The sequence below is a fragment of the Musca domestica genome, unplaced genomic scaffold, assembly GCF_030504385.1.
Source record: "Musca domestica strain aabys unplaced genomic scaffold, Musca_domestica.polishedcontigs.V.1.1 37, whole genome shotgun sequence".
Lineage (NCBI taxonomy): Eukaryota > Metazoa > Arthropoda > Insecta > Diptera > Muscidae > Musca > Musca domestica.
In genome coordinates this window covers 5,607,397-5,632,116 of record NW_026712321.1, presented here as the reverse complement: position 1 = coordinate 5,632,116, position 24,720 = coordinate 5,607,397, and the positions used below count along the sequence as shown (strand labels likewise).

At 31.9% G+C, this 24,720-nt stretch overlaps 3 protein-coding genes across 3 annotated transcripts; all 3 read right to left on the bottom strand.

Annotated features, from left to right (window-relative positions):
• Positions 1-2,015: 2,015 nt before the first annotated feature.
• LOC101889346 (uncharacterized) lies at positions 2,016-2,652 on the bottom strand. Its single transcript, XM_005179477.4, has 2 exons — positions 2,506-2,652; positions 2,016-2,444 (listed from the first exon to the last, which is right to left on the bottom strand). Exons 1-2 carry the CDS (start codon positions 2,551-2,553, stop codon positions 2,031-2,033), a joined length of 462 nt encoding a protein of 153 aa, XP_005179534.1. The 5' UTR covers positions 2,554-2,652; the 3' UTR covers positions 2,016-2,030.
• A 2,587-nt stretch (positions 2,653-5,239) lies between these two features.
• On the bottom strand, positions 5,240-5,875 carry LOC101889521 (uncharacterized). The gene is made up of 2 exons (XM_005179478.4): positions 5,767-5,875; positions 5,240-5,703 (listed from the first exon to the last, which is right to left on the bottom strand). The coding sequence occupies exons 1-2, from the start codon at positions 5,812-5,814 to the stop codon at positions 5,281-5,283; spliced, it is 471 nt and encodes a 156-aa protein (XP_005179535.1). The 5' UTR covers positions 5,815-5,875; the 3' UTR covers positions 5,240-5,280.
• A 4,800-nt stretch (positions 5,876-10,675) lies between these two features.
• On the bottom strand, positions 10,676-11,433 carry LOC101889681 (uncharacterized). The gene is made up of 2 exons (XM_005179479.3): positions 11,277-11,433; positions 10,676-11,219 (listed from the first exon to the last, which is right to left on the bottom strand). Exons 1-2 carry the CDS (start codon positions 11,322-11,324, stop codon positions 10,767-10,769), a joined length of 501 nt encoding a protein of 166 aa, XP_005179536.1. The 5' UTR covers positions 11,325-11,433; the 3' UTR covers positions 10,676-10,766.
• Between the last annotated feature and the right edge of the window lie 13,287 nt (positions 11,434-24,720).

Below are 24,720 nucleotides of genomic sequence, written 5' to 3'. Positions count from 1 at the left end.
TGGGTGGTAAAGTCTACTCAGATTTTTTTCGTATGGAAAATGTCCCCTCCGCTGGTAAGAAATTTTTCCCAATAGAAAACATTTTCCTCAGCCCCTGAAAAGAATATGGTTTTCACATAGAAAAAAGTCTCCACAGACGCTGAGAGATTTTTTCGTGTGGAAAAAAGTCTCCCTTGCCGCTCAGGATGTATTTTCGACGAGAGAAAATTTTTCCATCATGCTTGGTATTTTATAAATTTATTTCTTATTCCGCATAGAAACGTGGAGTTTTTAAAAAATATTTTTCAAAGGACCTTCAATGCAAGAAACTAGGATTTATTAAAGAATTTTTTTCAAAGGACTTTCAATGCAAGAAACGTGGATTTTTTAAAGAATATTTTTCAAAGGACCTTCAATGCAAGAAACGTGGATTTTTTAAAGAATTTTTTCAAAGGACCTTCAAACCAAGAAACGTGGATTTTTAAAGAATTTTTTCAAAGGACCTTCAATGCAAGAAACGTAAATTTTTTAAAGAACATTTTTCAAAGGACCTTCAATGCAAGAAACGTAAATTTTTTAAAGAACATTTTTCAAAGGACCTTCAATGCAAGAAACGTGGATTTTTTAAAGAATATTTTTCAAAGGACCTTCAATGCAAGAAACGTGGATTTTTTTAAAGAATTTTTTTCAAAGGACCTTCAATGCAAGAAACGTGGATTTTTTTAAGAATATTTTTCAAAGGACCTTCAATGCAAGAAACGTGGATTTTTTAAAGAATTTTTTCAAAGGACCTTCAAACCAAGAAACGTGAATTTTTAAAGAATTTTTTCAAAGGACCTTCAATGCAAGAAACGTAAATTTTTTAAAGAACATTTTTCAAAGGACCTTCAATGCAAGAAACGTGGATTTTTTAAAGAATATTTTTCAAAGGACCTTCAATGCAAGAAACGTGGATTTTTTAAAGAATTTTTTTCAAAGGATCTTCAATGCAAGAAACTTGGATGTTTTAAAGAATATTTAAATGCAAGAAACGTGGATGTTTTAAAGAATATTTTTCAAGGGACCTTAAATGCAAGAAACGTGGATGTTTTAAAGAATATTTTTCAAGGGACCTTAAATGCAAGAAACGTGGATGTTTTAAAGAATTGTTTGCAAAGATTTTTTTCAAAGGACCTTCAATGCAAGAAACGTGGATTTTTTTAAGATTTTTTTTCAAAGGACCTTCAATGCAAGAAACGTGGATTTTTTAAAGATTTTTTTTCAAAGGACCTTCAATGCAAGAAACGTTGATTTTTTAAAGATTTTTTTTCAAAGGACCTTCAATGCAAGAAACGTGGATTTTTTTAAAGATTTTTTTTAAAGGACCTTCAATGCAAGAAACGTGGATTTTTTTAAAGATTTTTTTTTCAAAGGACCTTCAAAGCAAGAAACTTGGATTTTTTAAAGAATTTTTTTCAAAGGACCTTCAATGCAAAAAATTCGGGTTTTTTAAATAATTTTTTTCAAAGGACCTTCAATGCAAAAAACTTGGATTTTTTAAGAATTTTTTTTCAAAGGACATTCAATGCAAGAATCTTGGATTTTTAATGAATTTTTTTTCAAAGGACCTTGGATTTTTAAAGAATTTTTTCAAAGGACCTTGGATTTTTAAAGAATTTTTTTTCAAAGGACCTTGGACTTTTAAAGATTTTATTTTCAAAGGACCTTGGATTTTTAAATTTTTTTTTTCAAAGGACCTTGGATTTTTTAAGATTTTTTTTTTCAAAGGAACTTGGATTTTTAAAGAATTTTTTTCAAAGGACCTTGGATTTTTAAAGAATTTTTTTCAAAGGACCTTGGATTTTTAAAGAATTTTTTTTCAAAGGACCTTGGATTTTTAAAGAATTTTTTTTAAAGGACCTTCAATGCAAGAAACTGGGATTTTTTAAAGAATCAGAATTCTCCATAGCTGAGGAGATTTTTTTCCGAAAAGGTCTCCTTAGACTGTCGGAGAAAGAAAAGTCTCTTGCTTGCTTGTTTTTTTTTTTTTCAATTTATTTATTTCCCACAAATTATTCCAAAATATAATCGAATTCATCTCGGGCCATTTTCTCATTGAATTTCTCACGCATCTCCTTTAGGCCAGCCTCTTCCAATAGCCTAACCACCTCTTGCTTTTCCGGCGTATCAGCCTGCTCATTCGAGTAGATTTCGGAAAACTCTTTAAAACCCTCCAAGAACTGACGAGCCCTCTTGCGGCAATGATACTTCCGCTCCTTGTAGCCATGAACTTTGTCATAATATTCCAGAACATTGTTGTGCAACTCCTCGTAAGTTTTTCCAGTTGGTATTTCGGGTAGAACTTTCAAAAGCATGGCCTCAACCTGGCCGGCCATTTCCTTGGTTTCATCCAACATGGACATTATTTGATTACGTTCCTCACTCTCCAAAACATCGCCGAATCGATGGGCCGCCAGAAAAGGGGTCTGAATGAGTGGAATTCGGAAAATTACTTGGTTTGAATTTTCAAGTTTGAAATTCTCTTACCTGCTGCAGAGCCAACAATGTAACAACGAAACAAATTAAAATCGACATTTTCAAGGGATTGATTTTGAAATGCCTATCAGATGCTTACTGAACGTATACAATTTGTTAGCTGTGCCTTTTGTATTTTTCTCACCGATTTGAAGCGTGATCTAATGACCTTTGTAAAATTCATTAGCTGATAAGCATCGGAATTTTTCTTTTGTTGGGAATTTCCGCGAGATTGAAAGAAAAAATGGAAGAAAAAAAATCAAAATGTTGACAATAACGAAAAATACAATCTCAGATTTCCACTTTAAAAGTCCTTGGGAAAATACTTTTTTCAAAATATAATAAATATTTTCTCAAGGACTTTTAAAGGGGAAACTATAACGAAAAATGTAATCTCTGATTTCCCCTTTAAAAGTATTTGAGAAAATATTTTTTAAAAAGGTCCTAGAGAAAATATTTTTTAAAAAATTTATTTCTTAAGGACTTTTTTAGAAAATATTATCTGAAGGACTTTTAAGGTACTAAATTGAAATCTCTAAAGGTCCCTTGAAAAATATTCTTGAAAAAAAAACCAAAATATTCTTTAAAAATCCACGTTTATATCTGAAGGTCCTTTGAAAAATATTCTTTAAAAATCCAAAATATTTTTTAAAAATCCACGTTTATATCTCTGAAGGTCCTTTGAAAAATATTCTTTAAAAATCCAAAATATTCTTTAAAAATCCACGTATATATCTCTGTAGGTCTTTTGAAAAATATTCTTTAAAAATCCACGTTTATATCTCTGTAGGTCTTTTGAAAAATATTCTTTAAAAAGTTTATATCTCTGAAGGTCCTTTGAAAAATATTCCTTTAAAATCCAAATAATTCTTTAAATATCCACGTTTATGTCTCTGAAGGCCATTTCAAAAATTGCTCAAAAAAATCCACTTTTATTTCTCTGAAGGCCATTTCAAAAATATGCTCTAAAAAATCCACGTTTATGTCTCTGAAGGCCATTTCAAAAATTGCTCAAAAAAATCCACTTTTATTTCTCTGAAGGCCATTTCAAAAATATGCTCTAAAAAATCCACGTTTATGTCTCTGAAGGTCCTTTGAAAAATACTCTTTAAAAATCCACGTTTTTATCTCTGAAGGTCCTTTGAAAAATACTCTTTAAAAATCCACGTTTTTATCTCTGAAGGTCCTTTGAAAAATATTCTTTAAAAAATCCACGTTCCGTGCATTGAAAGTCCTTTGAAAAATATTCTTTAAAAAATCCACGTTTCTTGCATTGAAGGTCCTTTGAAAAATATTCTTTAAAAAATCCACGTTTCTTGCATTGAAGGTCCTTTGAACAATATTCTTTAAAAAATCCACGTTTCTTGCATTGAAGGTCCTTTGAAAAATATTCCTTAAAAATCCACGTTCCGTGCATTGAAAGTCCTTTGAAAAATATTCTTTAAAAAATCCACGTTTATGTCTCTGAAGGTCCTTTGAAAAATATTCTTTAAAAAATCCACGTTTATGTCTCTGAAGGTCCTTTGAAAAATATTCTTTAAAAAATCCACGTTTATGTCTCTGAAGGTCCTTTGAAAAATATTCTTTAAAAAATCCACGTTTATGTCTCTGAAGGTCCTTTGAAAAATATTCTTTAAAAATTCACTTTATGAAGGTCTTTTGAAATATATTCTTTAAAAAATCCACGTTTATGACTCTGAAGGTCCTTTGAAAAATGTTCTTTAAAAATCCACGTTTATATATCTGAAGGTCCTTTGACAAAATATTCTTTACAAAAATCCACGTTTATGAAGGTCCTTTGAAAAATATTCTTTACAAAAATCCACGTTTATGAAGGTCCTTTGAAAAATATTCTTTACAAAAATCCACGTTTCTTGCTTTGGAGGTCCTTTGAAAAATATTCTTTACAAAAATCCACGTTTCTTGCTTTGGAGGTCCTTTGAAAAATATTCTTTACAAAAATCCACGTTTCTTGCTTTGGAGGTCCTTTGAAAAATATTCTTTAAAAAATCTACGTTTCTTGCATTGAAGGTCCTTTGAAAAATATTCCTTAAAAAATCCACGTTTCTTGCATTGAAGGTCCTTTGAAAAATATTCTTTAAAAAATCCACGTTTCTTGCATTGAAGGTCCGTTGAAAAATATTCTTTTAAAATCCAAAATATTCTTTAAAAATCCGAGTTTTTACCTCTGAAGGTCCTTTGAAAAATATTCTTTAAAAATTCAAAATATTCTAAAAATCCATGTTTTTATCTCTGAAGGTCCTTTGAAAAATATTCTTAAAAAATCCACGTTTCTTTTATTGAAGGCCCTTTGAAAAATATTATTTAAAAAATCCAATTTTCTTGCATTGAATGTCCTTTGAAAAATATTCTTTAAAAAATCCACGTTTCTTGCATTGAATGTCCTTTGAAAAATATTCTTTAAAAGATCCACGTTTCTTGCATTGAATGTCCTTTGAAAAATATTCTTTAAAAAATCCACGTTTATGACTCTGAAGGTCCTTTGAATAATATTATTTAAAAATCCACTTTTATTCCTTGAAAGTCCTTTAAAACATACTAATTAAAAATCTTAGTTTATTCCTCTGAAGTTCCTTTAAAAATTATCTTATCGTTAAGATGCTTCTATATCCTTTAGAACATTTCTTTTAATCCACATTCAATGATTCATAAGTCCTTTAGAAAAATTTCCCAAAAATCCTACTGGAAGGGACTTTAAGTCCCTTAAAAAAAAGTCTTTAAAAAATTAAATTTTTTTACAATTTTTTAAAATTTTCTTTATTATCCTTAACAATTTCTTACAAGATACTTTTCAAAATCGCTCCTTTTTATATTCGTAGCCACAAGGTTTTCAACATCGGCTTTAATTTTTTCCATGCCATTTGCATTGAAAATCTGAACAATCTGCTCGGCAATGGCCGAGCGTGGAGGACGCAATACAAAATATTTTAAAATGTCTGCAAAATCATCAAAAAAGGAAAGAATTTTGTTTTCACAATTCTCGCCAGGTGTAATAGATGCGTATAAACGCTTTTTCTTCAGAAAGCTCTGAAATTCTGTTCGGAAGTGTTCATATTCCTCTCCCGTTGGTAGTTGGGGTAGCGATTTTTCAATGAGGATTTCCATTTTATCAGCAATTTGTAGAAAATCTTTCTGCAGGCTGGCATATTGTTCTTGGCTGGGAGAATCAATGGGATTGCCAAGGGAAAGCTGAGGAAAAAATATGTGTCTTAGTGATTTGTTTTTGAGTGATTTTAAATTAAATATATTTACCGCAAATATTATTGTGAGGCTGATTAGCCTTGTAAATAATATTTTCATTTTGCTACCGTCCTCTATGACTTTGAACTGCTATGTGTGAAATGAATTTAAAAGTTAGAATTTTTCAAACCGCGTTTTTATAGGCGCTGCTTATCATGTCGCATCTATGGGGAAAATGTCTGGGAAATATCTGACCATGTGCACTTATATTTAGATTATGCAATGCAATGTAGCCTCCCAATCGAACAACAATTCATTGGACTTTAAGATCTTTGCATTTTGTAGAAAACTTTGAAATGTAAAAGTCTCTCAGTCTGTTTAGACTCAGAAATACCCAAATCCTATTCGAAGCCAGAGATCCTTATATTTTTTCCGGCCTAGGGCTTCTAATATTTTATTTTATTTAAACAGATTCTATTCGAAATTAGAGCTCTCCACATTTAATTGGGACCATGTGCTTCTTGTATTCTATTCAAACCCAGGACTGTTCATATTATATTCTGCATAGAGTTCTATTCGGATCCAGGTATTCCAATACTACTAGGATTCAGGGCTTCTAATATTCCTTGATATTTCTGAGACACTCCTATTTACTCAATACTATGGCCTCAGAAAAGATTTTGCATAAAAAGTAAAAAAAAAACTTGGTCATATTTGTATAAAGCACGATAACTCTTGAACCTAAAAAGTTATATGACAAAAATTTTCTGTGTCTAAAGACAAGGTCTAGGGCTAATAAAATGTCTTTCAACTGATGGAGGTACAACTAATATTTAACAAGTTGTGGACCCTTAAAAAGCATACCTAATATAACTTTTAAAGCTTGAAACTTGCTAGTGCATTTTTATTTTCAGGATAACTCAGAAATGTTAATAGCTACAAACACAAACTTTGTATTTTTAGAAAGCTGGATTTATTTCTTGAAATTCTGCTCAAGTTCTTTACAATAGAACAACTAGTTCAAGAGCTTTGGCCTCTTTGAGATTATTACTAAAAAATTAAAAGAAATGATAAATTTCCATTACTTCTGATTTCTTTACGATAGCTCTTGAATTTGCTCAGTTATATTAAATTTATTTATACAGCTTTTTAGACCTACTACAGGACCATCAAAAACCGGGTCTTTCCAAAAGATAAAGCTTGTATTTAAAATATGAAGCCGTCAGTAGCGAGATAGCAGAAGAATTTCGACGAATGACAAATTCCAGAGTACGAAATATAGTTTGAAATATCTCTGGAATTTGAAAAGCTATAGGCATAAATCTTTTTAAACTATAAAGACCAATTTAGTTCCGAGGGAAAAGTCTTTGACATCTTTTAGATACAAGGATTATTTCCAAATTTATGGCCTCTAAAAGAAAGTCACTAAGATTATGCATGAAATTCCAAAATAACATATCTTGTGTATATCTTACGATATCTCTATCAATTGATTAGGTACATCCATACAATATACATACATTTAAAGGGACTGCATATATCTTGGGAAAACTCTATCACTTCAATCGGCTAGCATGTCTATATTAAAAGTTATGACCCCTAAATAATGAAAACTACAAATATAAAAGAAATAAGAAAGTTCCATCCCTGGTGCATATTGTATGATATATCTTGAACTAAACCGTATAAATTATCAAATTATGCTTAGGTCCTAAGGCCCGACTCGGATCCTTCATATTTTTGCATACTGCTGGGAGATATAGCTATTATTTCAAAAGTTGTGACCTCAGGAATGATATTACAGAAGAAAAAGTAAAATTTGGAAATTTTCATATCTTCCACATCTTTGGCGATAGCTCATAACTCTAATTAGTTACAGTCCCAAAATCTTAGTAAGTTTTAAGGACATAAAAATATCTTCGAAAAAGTCTTGCACCTCTTTGGGATCAAATGAATATTTCAAAAGTTATGCCCTTCAAAGAAGGATGATTGGAAAATTTTAGGAAATTAGAAAATTACGTGTCTTGTGTTTATTTGGTGATATCTCCTGGACGCAATTATTCAAATCAAAATAATTGTTACAGTCGTTTATACAGAACATTGGATTGTCAGAATTATTTATTTCTTTATGATTGAGTCATTATGTCGTGAGTTATGGGCCCAAAAAATAGATTACGGAAAAACGAAAATGTTTATGTTCACGTCTAATTTTTGTACATGTGAAATATTTACGATATCTCTGCTATTTAGCGAGCTAGATCAATATATTTCATATCGATCTAAAGGTCGGACATTTTCCTATCCGAATTAGTTCATAGTTTAATGATACAAAAATAATTTCCAATATTAAAGGCCCTTTTAATTCTTTGCCAAGAAAATTTTAAAATGTCGGGAATTTTGCGCTCACGTAAAAATGTTGCCATATCTTTTATAGTTAATTGGCAACACCATCCATGTGCACATCAAATTGAAGGTCGCACAGTATTCTTTCAAAGTCGCGTTCACATTTTTACGATATAAAGCTAAATCTACAATTGAAGGTCCCATGAAGCTCATTACGCAAAATGTATAAACTTTGGGTTCATGTGAAAAAGTTACGGTATCTCTGCCATTTGATAAGCTAGATCCATATATTTCACATTGTAATAAAGGTTTGACAATGCTCTTTTAAAATGCGTCCACATTTTTGGAGAAGATAAAGGAATTTCGATATTAAATTCCCTTAACATTCATTGCACAAAAAGTAAAAAATATTAGAAATTTTGCACTCACGTATAAATGTTGCCATATCTCTGATAGTTAATTGGCAACACCATCCATATGCACATCGAATTGAAAGTTGAATAGTATTCTTTCAAGGACGGGTTCACATTTTTACGATATAAAGCTAAATCTACAAATGAAGGTCCCATGTAGTTCATTACGCAAAATGTATACATTTTGGGTTGATGTGGAAAAGGTACGGTATCTCTGCCATTTGATGAGCTATATCCATATATTTCACATTGTAATGAAGGTTAGACATTGAGTTTTTAAAATATAGCCATATTTTTGGAACTCGTAAAGGAAAGGAAGGAAAGGACTCTTAAATTTCATTACAAAAAAAGTTTAAAATATTTGAAATTTTGCGCTCATGTATATATGTTGCCATATCTCAGATCGATAATTGGCAACTCCATTCCTGTGCACATCAAATTAAAGTTCGGGCAGTATTCTTTCCAGATCAAATTTACATTTTACTGATGTAAAGCTAAACCTACAAATTAAAACCCCATGAAACCGCAAAAAATATAAATTTTCGGTTCATGTAATAATGCGCAGTATCTCTGATATTTGATGAGCTACATTAATATATTTCACATTATAATGAAGGCAAGGCATTGAGTTTTGAAAATTTTTTCATATTTTTGGAGTACATAAAGGAATTCCGATATTAAAGGCCCTTAGCATTCATTGCACCAAAAATACAAAATATTGGAAATTTTGCACTTACGTAAAAATGTTGCCATATCTCAGATAGTTAATTGGCAACTCGATTCCTGGGCACATCAGATTAAATGCCGGGTAGTATTCTTTCCAAGTTGGGTTCACATTTTACGGATGTAAAGCTAAACATAGCAGTCGTAACCCTATGAAACTGATAACGCAAAATTTATGAATTTTCGGTTAATGTGAAAAATGTACAGTATCTCAGATACTTGGTAAACTACATAAATAAAATTTTTGTTAAAAAAAGAGGTCAGGTATTGCTCTTTCAAAATGTGTGTACATTTTGGAATATTTAAAACCAAATTTGATAACAATTGCCCTTTAAACTCATTGCACAAAAAATGTAAAATATTTGGAATGTGGCACTCACATAAAAATGTTGCCATATCTCTGGGAGTTAGTTGGCAACACCATCCATTAGCGCACATTCATTTCAAGGTTGAACATTGTTCTTTCAAAATATAGACACATTTTTGAGCACAAAAATCTAATTTTGATATTGAAAATCTTTTTATTTCATTGCACAATTTTTTTTTGAATTTTACAAATTTTGCTCTTGCATAAAAATGTTGCCATATCTCTGCAAAATAATTGGCAACACCATTTCAGCGCACATCCATTTGAAGGCCAAGCATTGTTCTTTCAAAATATGGACACATTTTCTATTACAAAAAACTAATTTTCGTTTTAAAGGTCCTTTTATTTCATTGCACAAAAATATTTGAATATTTTAAATTTTGCTCTAACTTCAAAATGTTGCCATATCTCTAAAAACTAGTTGGCAACATCATTTTAGTGCACATCCATTTGAAGGTTGAACATTGTTCTTTCAAAATATGACCACATTTTTGAGTACAAAATACCAAATTTGATATTAAAGGTCTATTTTATTTCATTGCCCAAAAATATTTGAATATTTCAAATTTTGTCCTCACTTAAAAATGTTGCCGTATCTCTGATAATTAATTGGCCACATCATTTTAGTGTACACCCATTTGAAGATCAGACATTGTTCTTTCAAAATATGGCCGCATTTTTGAGTACAAAAAACTATTTTTGATATTAAAGGTCATTTTATTTCATTGCACAAAAATATTTGAATATTTCAAATTTTGCACACACTTCATAATTTTGCCATATCTTTGATAGTTAATTGGCCACATCATTTCAATGCACATCCATTTGAAGATCAAACATTGTTCTTTCAAAATATGGCCACTTTTTTGAGTACAAAAAACTAATTTTGATATTAAAGGTAATTTTATTTCATTGCACAAAAATATTTGAATATTTCAATATTTGCGCTCACTTAAAAACGTTGCCATATCTCTGATAGTTTATTGGCAACAAAATTTCAGTGCACATCAAATTGAAGGCTGGGCAGTATCCTTTTAAATTTGGGTACACATTTATACGATTAAATGTTAAAATTAAAAATTAAGGGGCCTTGAAAATCGTTTCACAAAAAATTAAGGATTTTTTCCTGTGTTAAACTTTGGAGTTAGGTATGTTTTCTTTATTGACTTCTATTTCCAGAATTATTTTCACAAAAAATCGCAATTTTTTGTAGTATTTTCCGCTGATCAACAATGTGTTGCCACATATTTTTCAAAATCTTTACGATCAGGTTTACCATAAACCCCACTGGCACGCTTGGCATCGAACTCATCCTTGATCTGTTTCATTCCATTGTCATTTAAAATTTTCACAACATCTTGCAGACCGGTCGAGTTGCTGTGACCATACATGTAAACACTGATGAATGCGTTTTGGGCATCAAAAAACTCCAGGGATTTCTCTTCACAATCTTCGGCGGTGGCTGCTTTATAATCTTTTTTCAATTCCAAATATTTATTGAATTTGTTGCGATACAAATTGAAGGTATCATCTGAAGGCAATTGGGGCAAACTCTTTCTAATAAGTTGCTCAATTTGTTCCGAATATTGTTTGGCTTCGCTCAGCAGAAAGGCATAGTGAGAACTGTCATTGGAGGTGTCCACCTCATTGGTGTCGGATGTGGGAAGGCCTTGAAGGGACTGTGGGAAAATTTAAAATAATTATTGGATCTTTTTTTAAATATTTTTTGTATTTACCTTAAAAATCAGCAAAAAGCTGATTATAATTGGAATGAAAATGTTCATTTTGAGTCTGCACTCCGACGAATGTGATGGATGAATGTTTATGTCTTGAGTTGTATTGGAAATCTAAATATTTGCATTGCATAGACTTTGGTTTGTTTGCTTATCTCTTTCGAACCGTTTGACCTATTTGAACCCGGGCGCACGTTTTGATAAGAATAACAAATTGCAATCAAATATTTTTAATTTATTTTCAAGAATCGCAGATGTTTTACAGAAAGAAAAAAAAACTGGAGCATTATGTGAACAGTGACCGAATGGGAAGCAGATTCCATTTCTATGCCTCAAGACAATGGCGCCCAACGTGGTTAGATTTGGGGAGAAAATAAAAATATTTGTTGGGGCCATATATAGGCTACTACACCGAGCCCATTCACAATTTTTTTAGTGTTAAATGTTGGCCGTTCTATGTAGGGACTGTACCAAAAAGTGGATTAACATGGACCATTTTTATATCCTCCACCATAGTGTGAAGGGTATATTAAGTTAGCCATTCCGTTTGTAACACCTCAAAATAAACATTTTAGACCCCACAAAGTATGTATATTCTTGATCAGCATAAAATTCTATGTCGATTTTGGTAGCCATGTAGGTCCACGTTTTTGTATAGCCCCCATATAACGGTACCAATATTCGGTACTTTGTTGATTTTAGCGTCATTTTTTATCAGAATTGTTTCAAATTTGGTATTTGAAGTTCGAAATTGATACTGCAGCCTAGGACAGAAAATTGTCTGTGCAGGTCCACGTCTTTGTATAGCCCCCATATTACGGTACCTCCTGATATTCGGTATTTTCATGATTTTAGCGATATTATTCAGCGGAATTGTTTCAAATTTGGTATTTGAAGTTCGTAATGAATACTGCAGCCTATGACAGAAAATTGTCTGTGCAGATCCACGTCTTCGTATAGCCCCCATATAACTGTACCTCCCGATATTCGGTACTTAGTTGAGTTTAGCGACATTTTTACCGGAATTGTTTCAAGTTTGGTATTTGAAGTTCGTGATGAATACTGCAGCCTTAGGCAGAAAAATTGTCGTATAGCCCCCATATAACGGTACCTCCCGATATTCGGTATTTGGATGATTTTAGCGTCATTTTTTACCAGAATTGTCTCAAATTTGGTATTTGAAGTTCGTAATGGATACTGCAGCCTATGACAGAAAATTGTCTGTGCAGGTCCACATTTTGGTATAGCTCCCATATAACGGTACCTCCAATATTCGGTATTTTGATGATTTTAACGACATTATTCACCGGAATTGTTTCAAATTTGGTATTTGAAGTTCATAATGGTTACTACAGCCTATGACAGAAAATTGTCTGTACAGGTTCATGTCTTCGTATATCCCCCATATAACGGTACCTCCCGATATTCGGTATTTTGATGATTTTAGCGACACTTTTTACCGGAATTGTTTCAAAATTTGTATTTGAAGTTCGGAATAGATACTACAGCCTAGGACAGGAACTTGTCTGTACAGGTTCACATTTTGGTATAGCCCCCATATAAGGGTACCTCCCTATATTCGGTATTTTGATTATTTTAGCGACATTATTCACCGGAATTGTTTTAGAATTGGCATTTGAAGTTCGTAATGGATACTACAGCCTGGGACAGAAAATTGTCTGTGCAGGTCTACGTCTTCGTACAGCCCCCATATAACCGTACATCCCGATATTCGGTATTTTGATGATTTTAGCGACATTATTCACCGGAATTGTACCAAATTTGGTATTTGAAGTTCGTAATGGATACTGCAGTCTAAGACAGAAAATTGCCTGTGCTGGTCCACGTCTTTGTATAGCCCCCATATAACGGTACCTCCCGATATAGGGTATTTTGTTGATTTTAGCGTAATTTTTTACCGAAATTGTTTCAAACTTGGTACTTGAAGTTCATAATGGTTACTACAGCCTAAGACAGAAAATTGTCTGTGCAGGTCCTCATTTTGGTATAGCTCCCGTATAATGGTACCACCCGATATTCGGTAATTTCATGATTTTAGCGACATTATTCACCGGAATTTCTTCAAATTTAGTATTTGAAGTTCGTAATGGTTACTACAGCCTATGACAAAAAATTGGCTGTACAGGTCCATGTCTTCGTATAGCCCCCATATAACGGTACCTCCCGATATTCGGTATTTTGATGATTTCAGCGACATTACAAATTTGCCATTTGAAGTTCGTAATGAATACTACAGCCTATGACAGAATATTGCCTGTTCAGGTCCACGTCTTTGTATAGCCCCCATATAACGGTTCCTTCCTATATTCGGTATTTTGACGATTTTAACGACATTTTTTTCCAGAATTGTTCCAAATTTGGTACTTGAAGTTTGTAATTGATACTACAGCCTATGACAGAAAATTGTCTTTGCAGGTCCACGTCTTCATATAGCCCCCATATAACGGTACCTCCCGATATTCGGTATTTGGATGATTTTAGCGACAATATTCACCAGAATTGTTTCAAATTTATTCTTTGATGTTCGTAATGGATACTACAGCTTATGACAGAAAATTGTCTGTGCAGGTCCACGTCTTCGTATAGCCCCCATATAATGGTACCTCCCGATATTCGGTATTTTGGTGATTTTAGCGACATTATTTACCGGAATTATTTCATATTTGGTATTTGAAGTTCGTAATGGATACTGCAGCTTAAGGCAGAAGAATTTGGTATATCCCCCTTAAAATAAATTTTTTTCAAGTTTCGCATTTGAATATTTTATGGGCTTATGCCAAAAGTTGCCTATGCGTCGTCTAGACCCTAGTTAACAGAATTTTTAACGGATTTTTTGAAAATTGTCAAATTTGTTCCAAATGGTACCCTCCACCAAATAAGTTAAAGAAAAATGGCTTAAAGCTAAAAATTTTTGGAGTAATCCAATGCTCTATTTTGATCCCTATGTGTAGCCTAAGAACCCGATAATCTTTTGGGGGTTTTGATCTACATATATACCTAAAATACAGGGATTTCTGGGAATCTCATTAAAATAATTCCGAAAAAAGTAGATGAGGAAAGAATTTACCCCCTCTATTTAGGGTTACTGTTTCGATATAAACTTTCACAACGTCGATTTAAGTGTCTCCGATTTTTAGCTCTATTTTCATAATCTGTTGGATTTTTTCTGTAATTATTGAAAAAATGAATTTAATACTCTCAATAAAAAACATTTACATGTTTCTAATTCCCAATAAAAAAAATCTCAATCAAAAGCTGTTACATCTTCATCAAAACTAATTACCAGCCAAAATCGAATCAAATATAAGTTTTGTTCTCCTCTTTTGAACAAGAGAATAAAATTCAAATTACACAGCCATAAAAGTGTTGTAGATGGAAATTTATTTTTGATTACCAAAAAAGCACACACACACCATACAATTGCAAATCAAAAACCACAAAATTGTTTACAAAATAAACAGTTTTGAATTTGTGTTTTTTTTTTTGCATTCAAAAAATGCCAAACATTGTGAGCTGCTTGACTCAAAATAAGCATTGGAAGGCTGGGTAGCAAGAAAAGTGTTAATTGGTAGTAAATTAAAAAGACTTCATTAATATTTCAAAAAAAAAAAAAAAAATATTAATAATAATAAAGAGGCAAATATGAGGTGCCATGACTCTACCAAAAACCAATCACAAAGAGATTTAATTGTTTTTTGTTTGATTTTTGATTTTATAAATATTTGTTTTGGATTTTTTGCATTCGAAAAAATTTTCTTAAATCAATATTTATTTTCTTTTTTTTGCATTCTAAACAAACAAATTTCGCGTTGCGAAAAAAAATAGTTTGTGCGAAAAATAGAATTCTTTATATAAATTATAAATTTCAAAATTTTATTACTTTGACATTTATATGTTTTAAGAGCAAAATAGTATCGGCCATAAGCCTTGGTATGCTAATATTTGGAAGGACAGATTTTTATGGTTTCAAAAAAAAATATAATAATTAAAAACTATTTTAGTCTAGGAATTTGAAAAATTTGGAATATTAATTTTTACTACGAATTATTAATGCTTCAAATGACCTTTGATGGATCTTGTGATGTTGACATTTTTATACCCTCCACCATAGTATGGAGGGTATATGAAGTTTGTCATTCCGTTTGTAACACCTCGAAATATACATTTTAGACCCCACAAAGTGTATATATTCTTGATCGGCATAAAATGCTACGTCGATTTTGCGATGTCCGTCCGACTATCCGTCTGTCCGTCTGTCTCTCTGTGGAAATCACTCTAGCTTCCGAACGAAATGAAGTAGATTGATAAAATTTTACTCAAATACATATAATGTCTGCAGGACTTTTGGTATTGATAATGGGTCACGTAGGTCCACGTTTTGGTATAGCCCCCATATAATGGTACCTTCCTATATTCGGTATTTTGATGATTTTAGCGACATTATTCACCGGAATTGCTTCAAATTTGGTATTTGAAGTTTGTAATCGATACTACAGCCTATGACAGAAAATTGTCTGTGCAGGTCCACGTCTTCGTATAGGCCCCATATATCAGTACCTCCCGATATTCAGTATTTTGTTAATTTTAGCGACATTATTCACCGGAATTGCTTCAAATTTGGTATTTGATACTACAGCCAATGACAGAAAATTGTCTGTATAGGTTTACGCCTTCGTATAGCCCCCATATAACGGTACCCTCCGATATTCGGTATTTTGATGATTTTAACGACATTATTCACCGGAATTGTTTCAAACTTGGTATTTGAAGTTCGCAATGAATAGCACAGCCTATGACAGAAAATTGTCTGTGCAGGTCCACGCCTTCGTATAGCCCCCATATAACGGTACCACCCGATATTTGGTATTTTGATAATTTTAGCAACATTATTCACCGGAATTGTTCCAAATTTGGTACTTGAAGTTCGTAATGGATTCTACAGCCTATGCAAGAAAATTATCTGTGCGGGTACACGCCTTCGTATAGCCCTCATATAAAGGTACCTTCCGATATTTGGTATTTTGATGATTTTTGCGACATTATTAACCGGAATTGTTTCAAATTTGGTATTTGAAGTTCGTAATGAATACCACAGACTATGGCAGAAAATTGTCTGTGCAGGTCCACGCCTTCGTATAGCCCCCATATAACGGTACCTCCCGATATTCGGTATTTTGATCATTTTAGCGATATTATTCACCAGAATTGTTTCAAATTTACTATTTGAAGTTCGTAATGAATACTACAGCATATGACAGAAAATTGTCTCTGCAGGTCCACGCCTTCGTATAGCCCCCATATAACGGTACCTCCCGATATTCGGTATTTTGATGATATTAGCGGCATTATTCACCGGAATTGTTTCAAATTTGGTATTTGAAGTTCGTAATGAATACTACCACCTATGACAGAAAATTATATGTGCAGGTCCACGTTTTGGTATAACTCACATATAACGGTACCACCCGAAATTCGTTATTTTGTTGATATTATCGTCAGTTTTTACCGGAATTGTTTCAAATTTAGTATTTGAAGTTCGTAATGGATACTAAAGCCTATGACAGAAAATTGTCTGTGCAGATCCACGTCTTCGTATAGCCCCCAAATAACTGTACCTCCCGATATTCGGTATTTTGATGATTTTAGCTACCTAATATACCGACTTTTTTAAGTTTTGCATTTAATTATTGTAATAGCTTATGACTTATGTTTATGCAGGTCAACGTCGTCTAATAGACCCTAAGATAATGGCTACATTCGGCATTTTTAAGATTGTAGCAGAATTTTTAACCAATTTTTTTTTTTGGTTTTAAAATTGCCAAGTTCTTTTCAAATGTTAGAGGGTATTTAAAGTTCGGCCCGGCCAGGAAAGAGATGCAATTTAATAGCCATCCTAAAAATGCCAGTGAAAAAATTGAATAAAAAAGATATTATAATTCAGTTTAATAGCCATCCTAAAAATTCCAAACCAAAATCTTTCAAAGAAATATTTCAATTTTTTTCTTAATTTTCAATTTCAATTTTTTTTTTCAATTTTTTTTTCTGGAATTTTTAAGATGACTATTAAACTAAATGAAGATATTTAATATCTTCGAAAAAAGTTTTTTAATTTTTTTACTGGAATTTTTAGGTTGTCTTTTAAATTGCTTCTCGCTCCTAACGTTTTAAATCTAATGAACAGAGCCTCCAGTGTCCCCTAGTGTTACTACAACGATAGCTAGAAATAAATTACACATCACAATTTAAATGGTGTCGTATCTCAAAATTCTCTTCAAATTCATAAAATTAACAATTTTTTCCACTTCATTTCCAATAATAACAATTTTTTAATTTTTCAATTTTTTTCGACCAATAAAATGCACCATTTATTTTTCAATACCAATCAATTCTAAACAAACATATTTTGATTAGAATATGTAGTGCATAAAAATTGCATTTAAAAATAATTTTTGAAAAAAAAAAAAAAAAATACTACAGCAACAACAACAGTATTTAAAAATAATCCCAAAAATATAATAAAGGCCATCAAACATGCAAACGGCAGACATATGGACCATGGCCAAAAATAAAAATTTTCAGAAATTCAAAAAAAAAAAAACCAAAAAAAAAAAAATAAAGTGTTACCAAAAATAACACACAAAATTCATATTTATTTGAAAACTTATTGGAAATCTATAGAAAATCGCTTGTTTCATATTTTTTTTCGGCCGTTGGGAATCGATGAATATGAAATAGTGTTGAAAATACTCTCGTCCAATGATTTGTGAGTGCGAGTGCGTGTGTCTGAAAAAAACACTTAACACATTTTGTTTTGGTGGAAAAAGAAGTCGTCAGACATTGACGGCAGTTTGGAAAATGATTAAAATAAGAATTCTGAAAATTTTATGACGTCATTGATTTGTGGAAAAAACATTCTTGGAGAATGGCAATAACCTGATGGATGAAGGGATACCATGGGAGAAAATTAATATAATATACCAAATACCATGGGAGAAAATCAATATTAAAAATGAATAAAAATTTAAATTAAAAAAATATTTAAAGGAATATTATTGTAAAACGAGTTTGTTTTAAAGAAAGAAAAAATTATATTTAATGGCATTTAAAAATTAAAAAAAAAATCATGTTTTAAGGCTTTACAAATTATAGAAAAGCTTCATGTTCAAAGTTATATTAGGTCCATAAAATTGCTTAAAAAGCTTTTTTAAAGACCTTAACAAAAGTCCTTTAAAAAATCTGTAAAATATCACCATTAAAAGGCCCTTGAAAAAAAAAACATTAAAAAATTTTAATCTTAAAAATTAAAACAATCTACGTACGCTGGGCTTTAAAGATCCCAACGTTAAGGACTTTAAAAATTTGTACAAAACCCCAGTTGAAAAATCCATCAATTGAAAGTCCCTTAAAATTTGTCCACTTGAAAGTCTTAAAAAATCTTTTAAACCACCATTAAATGCAACATTAATTTAAAAACTACATTTATGAGTCTTTAAAAATTTTTAAGGTATTATACTTTAAAGGTCCTTAAAAGTTCAGCTTTATAGACCTTTAAAAATCTTTAATGAATCAATCAATAAACTCTTCAATCTTTAATAATTTTCAAAAAATTACAACATAAAGCTCCTAAAAATTCCAAAAAAAAAATCTCCATGTAAAGCCTTTAAAAATTCCCATGTAAACCCTTAAAAATGTCCGTTTAAAAGCACTTTAAAATATTAAACAAGTAAAAAAGCTGTAAGTTCGGCCTGGGCGAAATTTTAATACCCTCCACTATTTGGAATAATTTTGGCAATTTTCAAAAAAAATTAAATTTGTTAAAAATTCTGTAAAATCTTAAAAATACCAAAGTCTAGACGACGACGTGGACCTGCACAGGCAACTTTTGTCATAAGCCGTTACAACATTCAAATGCGAAATTAAAAAAAATAATTGGAGAATAATGTAGCTAAAATCATCAAAATACCGAATATCAGGATGTTCCGTTATATGGGGGCTATACGAAGGCGTAGACCTGCATAGACAATTTTCTGTCTTAGGCTGACATACCCATTACGAGCTTCAAATACCAAATTTGAAACAATTCCGGTAAATAATGTCGCTAAATTCATCAAAATACCAAATAGCGGGAGGTACCTTTATATGGGCCTATACGAAGTCGTGGACCTGCACAGACAATTTTCTCTCTTAGGCTGACATATACATTACGAGCTTCAAATACCAAATTTGAAACAATTCCGGTAAATAATGTCGCTAAAATCATAAAAATACCGAATGTTGGGAGGTACCGTTATATGGGGGCTATACGAAGACGTGGACCAGCACAGACAATTTTCTGTCTTAGGCTGTAGTATCTATTATGAACTTCAAATACCAAATTTGAAACATTTCCTGTGAATAATGTCGCTAAAATCAACAAAATACCGAATATCGGGAGGTATGTTTATATGGTGGCTATACGATCGACCTGCACAGACAATTTTTTGTCATAGGCTGTAGTATCCATTACGAACTTCAAATAACAAATTTAAAACAATTCCGGTGAATAGTGTCGCTAAAATCATCAAAATACCGAATATCGGGAAGTACCGTTATATGGGGCTATTCGAAAACGTGGACCTACATGACCCATTTTCAATACCAAAAGTCCTGCAGATATAATATACATTTGAGTAAAATTTTATCAATTATAATATCATTTAGTTCGGAAGCTAGAGTGATTTCCACAGACGGACAGAGGGACAGTCGGTCGGACATCGCTAAATCGACAAAGAATTTTATGCTGATCAAGAATATATATACTTTGTGGGGTCTAAAATATATATATCGAAAACGGAATGACAAACTTAATATACCCTCTATACTATGGTGGAGGGTATACAAATGGAGGCTGAAAAAGCCTAGAAGTGCTTTAGAAACAATTCTTAAACAATTATTTTTTTTTATAATATTTTAGCTCCAAAAAGATTTGAAAAAATCACAATTAAAATTTAAAAAGGCTTAAAAAACTACGATTACATGTCTAGTTAGGGTTCCGAAAAAAATTAAAAAAAAAAAGATTCCTAAAAAAATCAATGCCTTCAAAATTTTTTCCCAAAAAAATGCACGTTTTTAAGCTTTAATTTTTTTACAAAAACGAGTTTAAGCCTCAAAAGGCCTTTAAAAAGTAAAAATATTTTCTCAAAATTTGGGCTCTAGAAAAAATTCTAAAAAAACACAATTCAAAATGAGACCACGTTTTCAGGCTAACATGAACTTTAGACACTTTTTAAATGCATTCACGGCCAAAAGATATTTTTTCTTAAAAAAATTAAAAATTTTTTTGAAAATTTTAGGTTCTGCAAAAAATAAAAAATAATAATAAATAAATAAAAATAAGATCTCAAGTGCATTTCAAGAAAACTTCCATAAAATTGTAAAAGAAATCTACGTTTATAGGCTTAGAGATCTTAAGAAAAAATTCCAAGTTTAAGGGTCCAAAAGAACCTTTGAAACTTTTTCTAAAAATATCAAAATATTTTTTCAAAACCTATCCCATTACTATGCTAAGTACACAAATCATTTTAAAAAATAAACTTTAAAGACTAAAAAATAAACAAATCAAAGAAATCTCTAAATTAATAGCAAACATCAAATTCGACCTCTTTCCCGGTCATTTTCGAAATAAAAAACTACCAAATCATTTGGAAGGAAATTCTTCGATCTACGTACATGCTCGTAATTCAAAACAAATACCAAATTATTTATTTGCCATGAACGGCGAAAAAACAACAGCAACAAATCAAGAAAATACCCTAAACTACTTATCAACAATGTAGAGCATCGCAGCCCCACCTTTCCTCAACTAAAATCGAAAAAAAAAACTACTCACCACAAATGGCTGGTTAAAATGTAGGCCATTAAATCGCATCACTTTTGCTTCATTGGCTGGCATTTAATAGCTGATTTGTTCGTTCGCTTAGTTGGATTATTTATTTTGATTTATATATTTATCCGGCATGATGGTAATTAACACCGCCATGATTTGTGGTCCGAAATTAATAGAACATGGTCCATACACGGGGCCAGGAACTTCATTAGCCACCTGCTGGGGGGGTTGGTATTTTCTCAAAATGAAAAAAAAAATGCAGTGGCAATTCTGTGAGCGGTTTTTTTTATGAATTTGGCAAAAATTTTATGATGTGATTATTGAAATGCTTTTTATTGAAAAAAAAAAAAAAATGGAAAAATGAAATGAAATTTAAATAAACGTGTGGATTTTTTTTATAGAATATTGGGGAGGTATTGAATAACAGAAGGACTTATTGCAAGTCTTCTAAAAAATAGAATTTTTTTTAATAATATATTAGCTCCAAAAATATTTGAAAAAATCACAATTGAAGGTTAAAAAGGCTTAAAAAATTACGATTACATGTCTAGGTAGGGTTCTGAAAAAAAATTAAAAAAAGCTTCCTTAAAAATCAATGCTTTTTTTAAGTTTTATTTTTTTTACAAAAACGAGTTTAAGCCTCAAAGGCCTTTAAAAGGTAAAAAAAGTAAAATTATTTTTTTAAATAAACGTGTGGATTTTTTTTATGGAATATTGGGGAGGTATTGAATAACAGAAGGACTTATTGCAAGTCTTCTAAAAAAATAGAAAACCATCTTGATATTATCCAAAAAACTTGTGTGTAAATCAAATTCCAAGTGCACTCAGAATCTTTTAGAAATTGAAAAGCTTTTTGGGGTCTTCAAAAATTATACCGGACTTTTATCAATAGAAGAGCTTTTTTAAAGACGTAGAAGAGGCCTACCTTCAGCAGATAGAAAACCTTCTTTATAGTACGAAAAACAAGTAAAAAAGCTGTAAGTTCGGCTGGGCTGAACTTGGAATACCCTCCACCATTTGGAACGAATTTCGCAATTTTCAATAAAAAAAAATCCTTAAAAATTTCTGTTTTAAATCTTAAAAATACCGAATGTAGACATTTTATTAGGGTCTATACGATGACGTGGACCTGCATAGACAACTTTTGTCATAAGCCATTAGAATCTGCAAATGCAAAACTTGAAAAAAATGAAAAAATACCGAATATATGGAGGTTATATTGTGGCTAAACAAAGTACCGAATATCGGGAGGTACGGTTATATGGGAGCCATAGGAAGACGTGGACCTGCACAGACAATTTTCTGTCATAGTGTGTAGTATCTACTACGAACTTCAAATACAAAATTTGAAACAATTCCAGCGAATAATGTCGCTAAAATCATCAAAGTACCAAATATCGCGGGAATACCATTATATGGGGGCTATACGAAGACGTGGACCTGCACAGACAATTTTCTCTCTTAGGCTGTAGTATCCATTACGAACTTCAAATTCAACAACAATTCCGGTGAAAAATGTCGCTAATATCATCCAAATACCGAATATCGGGTGGAACCGTTATATGAGGGCTATACCAAAACGTGGACCTATACAGACAATTTTTTGTCATATGCTGTCGAATCCATTACGAACTTCAAATACCAAATTTGAAACAATTCCGGTGAATAATGTCGCTAAAATCATCAAAGTGCCGAATATCGTGAGGTACTGTTATATGGGGCGCTATACGAAAATGTGGACCAGCACAGACAATTTTCTGCCTTAGGCTGCAGTGTCCATTACGAACTTCAAATACAAAATTTGAAACAATTCCAGCGAAAAATGTCGCTAAAATCATCAAAATACCGAATACCGGGAGGTATCATTATATAGGGGCTATACCAAGACCTGGACCTGCACACATAATTTTCTGTCATAGGCTGTAGTATCCATTACGAACTTCAAATACCAAATTTTAAACAATTCCGATGAATAATGTCGCTAAAGTCATTAAAATACCGAATATCGGGAGGTACCGTTATGTGGGTGCTATACGAGACGTGGACCTGCACAAACAATTTTCTGTCATAGGCTGTAGTTTCCATTACGAACTTCAAATACCAAATTTGAAACGATTCCGGTGAATAATGTCGCTAAAATTACCAAAACACCGAATATAGGGAAGTACTGTTATATGGGAGCTATACGAAGACGAGGACCTGTACACACATTTTTCTGTCATAGGCTGTAGTATCCAATACGAACTTCAAATGCCAAATTTGAAACAATTCCGGCGAATAATGCCACTTATATCATCAAAATACCGAATATCGTGAGGTACTGTTACATGGGGCCTGTACGAAGACGTGGACCTGCACTGACAATTTTCAGTCATAGTCTGTAGGACCTAATACGAACTTCAAATACGAAATTTGAAATAATTCCGGTAAATAATGTCGCTAAAATCATGAAAATATCGGGAGGAACCGTTATATGGGGGCTATACGAAAACGTGGACCGACGTGGTCCATTTACAAACTTAACCTGCCTACTTGTAAGCTATGTATGTATGCAATATTTTAGCCTTCTATCTCAATTCGTTCGAAAGATAACGCGATTAAAACAGACGAACGTCGCTAGAACGTCTTAGAATTTTACGATGATCCAGAAAATATATATTTTGTAGGGTCTATTATAAATATTTCGAGGAGTTACAAACGGATTGACAAAGTTAATATACCCTCCATAGATTGGTGGAGGGTATAAAAAACCCTTTTGGGAAGAATAAAGACCAAATCTTTTACAAATGGAAAGGCTTCTTCTAAGTCTTCACAATTTATGCAGACCTTTCAACAATAAATATTTTAGACATTTTTTAATAATTTTTATTTAAAAAAAAAAATCTTGAAATATCCTTTTTATTCATCTCCATTCAGTAGCTTTTGTTTGCCGTTATTTCAGTATTTTCTTTAATTTAAAATTTTGCACCTGGCAATGCTATTTGAAAAATAACCCGTATTTAGCAATTACATCAACCATCATATTAACGTGTGGCGCCATCTAGTGATATTTTTGTTAGTTCAATGTTCTCTCCACATTTCGGTACGCTCTTGACAATGAAAACAATTTGAAAGGTTGTTTAGTTTGTTTAGTTGCCTTTTTCGGTTCGAATGTTAAATGAAAATTTAAATGGAATTGTATTGAAGGAATTTTTCAAAAAATAGGCAGCTGCCAAGGTTCGACTGTTTTTTTTTGTAAAGATATTTTCAAAGCAATGCATGACTCTCTAAGTTGATATATTTTCAGGGTGAGATAAATAATTATAATAATTTTTATACCCTCCACCATACTATGGAGGCTATATTAATTTTGTCATTCCGTTTGTAACTCCTCGAAATACTCATGTCAGACCCAACAAAGTATATATATTCTTGATCAGCGTAAAATTCTAAGACGATTTAGCCACGTCCGTCTATCTGTCTGTCTGTTTGTCCGTCTGTCTGTCTGTCTGTCTATCTATTGTAATCACGCTATCTTTCGAACAAATTGAGATAGAAGACTAAAATTTTGCACACATGTGT